The sequence below is a fragment of the Bison bison genome, unplaced genomic scaffold (genome assembly GCF_000754665.1).
Source record: "Bison bison bison isolate TAMUID 2011002044 unplaced genomic scaffold, Bison_UMD1.0 scf7180017847656, whole genome shotgun sequence".
NCBI lineage: Eukaryota > Metazoa > Chordata > Mammalia > Artiodactyla > Bovidae > Bison > Bison bison.
The window spans coordinates 12,937-14,386 of NW_011478229.1; the positions used below are offsets into that span (position 1 = coordinate 12,937).

At 43.9% G+C, this 1,450-nt stretch overlaps 1 protein-coding gene across 1 annotated transcript; it reads left to right on the forward strand.

Moving 5' to 3' along the window:
- Positions 1-477: 477 nt before the first annotated feature.
- Positions 478-1,443, forward strand: LOC104991222 (olfactory receptor 51T1-like; the record flags this gene model as incomplete). The annotated part of the gene is made up of 1 exon (XM_010843624.1): positions 478-1,443. A coding segment is annotated over exon 1 (966 nt), but the record flags the coding sequence as incomplete, so codon positions are not given.
- Positions 1,444-1,450: the final 7 nt, after the last annotated feature.

The following is a 1,450-nucleotide window of genomic DNA, read 5'->3' on the forward strand; positions in this document are numbered from 1 at the left end:
CATGTGGGATCTTAGCTCCCCAACCAGGAATGGAACCCATTGTTCCTGCAGCAGAAGCTCATAGTCTTACCAGCTGGACCACCAGAGAAGTCCCAGCTTGGAGATTTAATACTAAGACCCAACAGTTGTAATCACAGTTGCTGTTTTGTTGGTGTGTGTGCATGTGTGTGACATGTCTATAAGTATTTCCTACTTCAAGTCAGGGCTGGTCTGGGCTATAGGGTGGGATGAACCTAGAGAGACTGATGGTTTTAATTGGGAGATGGTAGAGAAAGAAAAACAGGACCAAGTCTGATAAGAAAAATTTAAGATACTGGAGAATTATGTGATAGGTATCATGATTAAATTGGAGGTTTTGAATACAGAGACATGTGTAATTTGGGAAGAGTTTATAGAAGAGTTAGTGCTTGAAAAAGGACCGATATGACAAATACTATTATTGTTATCTCTTTTTTCAGGGCATGTCCTCAACCCACCATGATGATTTTCAATAACACCACATCCTCCCCTTCAACCTTCCTCCTCACTGCATTCCCTGGGCTGGAACTCGCTCATGTCTGGATCTCCATCCCTGTCTGCTGTCTCTACATCATTGCTCTCTTGGGAAATACTATGATCCTGTTTGTCATCTTTGTTAAGCAGCATCTCCACAAGCCCATGTACTATTTCCTCTCTATGCTGTCAGCTGCTGATTTGTGTCTGACCATCACGACCCTCCCCACTGTGCTTGGGGTTCTCTGGTTTCATGCCCGGGAAATCAGCTTTAAAGCTTGCCTCATTCAAATGTTCTTTGTACATGCTTTCTCCTTCCTGGAGTCCTCAGTGCTGGCAATTATGGCTTTTGACCGCTTCATGGCTATCTGTAACCCACTGAAATATGCCACTGTCCTCAAAGACATGATGATCATGGTGATCGGACTATTCATTTGCGTACGACAACTAATTTTCATCTTTCCCATGCTTCTAGCCTTGAAGACTGTATCTTTCCAGGAAAGAAAGGAGCTTTCCCATCCATTTTGTTACCACCCAGATATAATCAGAGATACATATTCCAACCCCTGGATCAACAGCTTTTTGGGCTTGTTTCTTCAGCTCTACATGACTGGTACTGACTTAATGTTCATTCTTGTCTCCTATGTCCTGATAATCCGTGCTGTCCTGAGCATCGTGGCCCCCAAGAAGCAAAAAAAAGCTCTCAACACTTGTGTGTGTCACATCTGTGCTGTCACTATTTTCTATGTGCCAATGATCAGCCTGTCCTTTACACATCGCCTCCTTAGCTCTACTCCGAGGGTGATCTGTAGTATTTTGGCCAATGTGTATTTGCTCTTACCACCTGTAGTGAACCCTATCATTTACAGCTTGAAGACCAGGACGATCCGCCAGGCTATGCTCCAGCTACTTCAAACTAAAGGTTCATGGAGCCGTAATGTGAGGGGTCTTAGAGGAT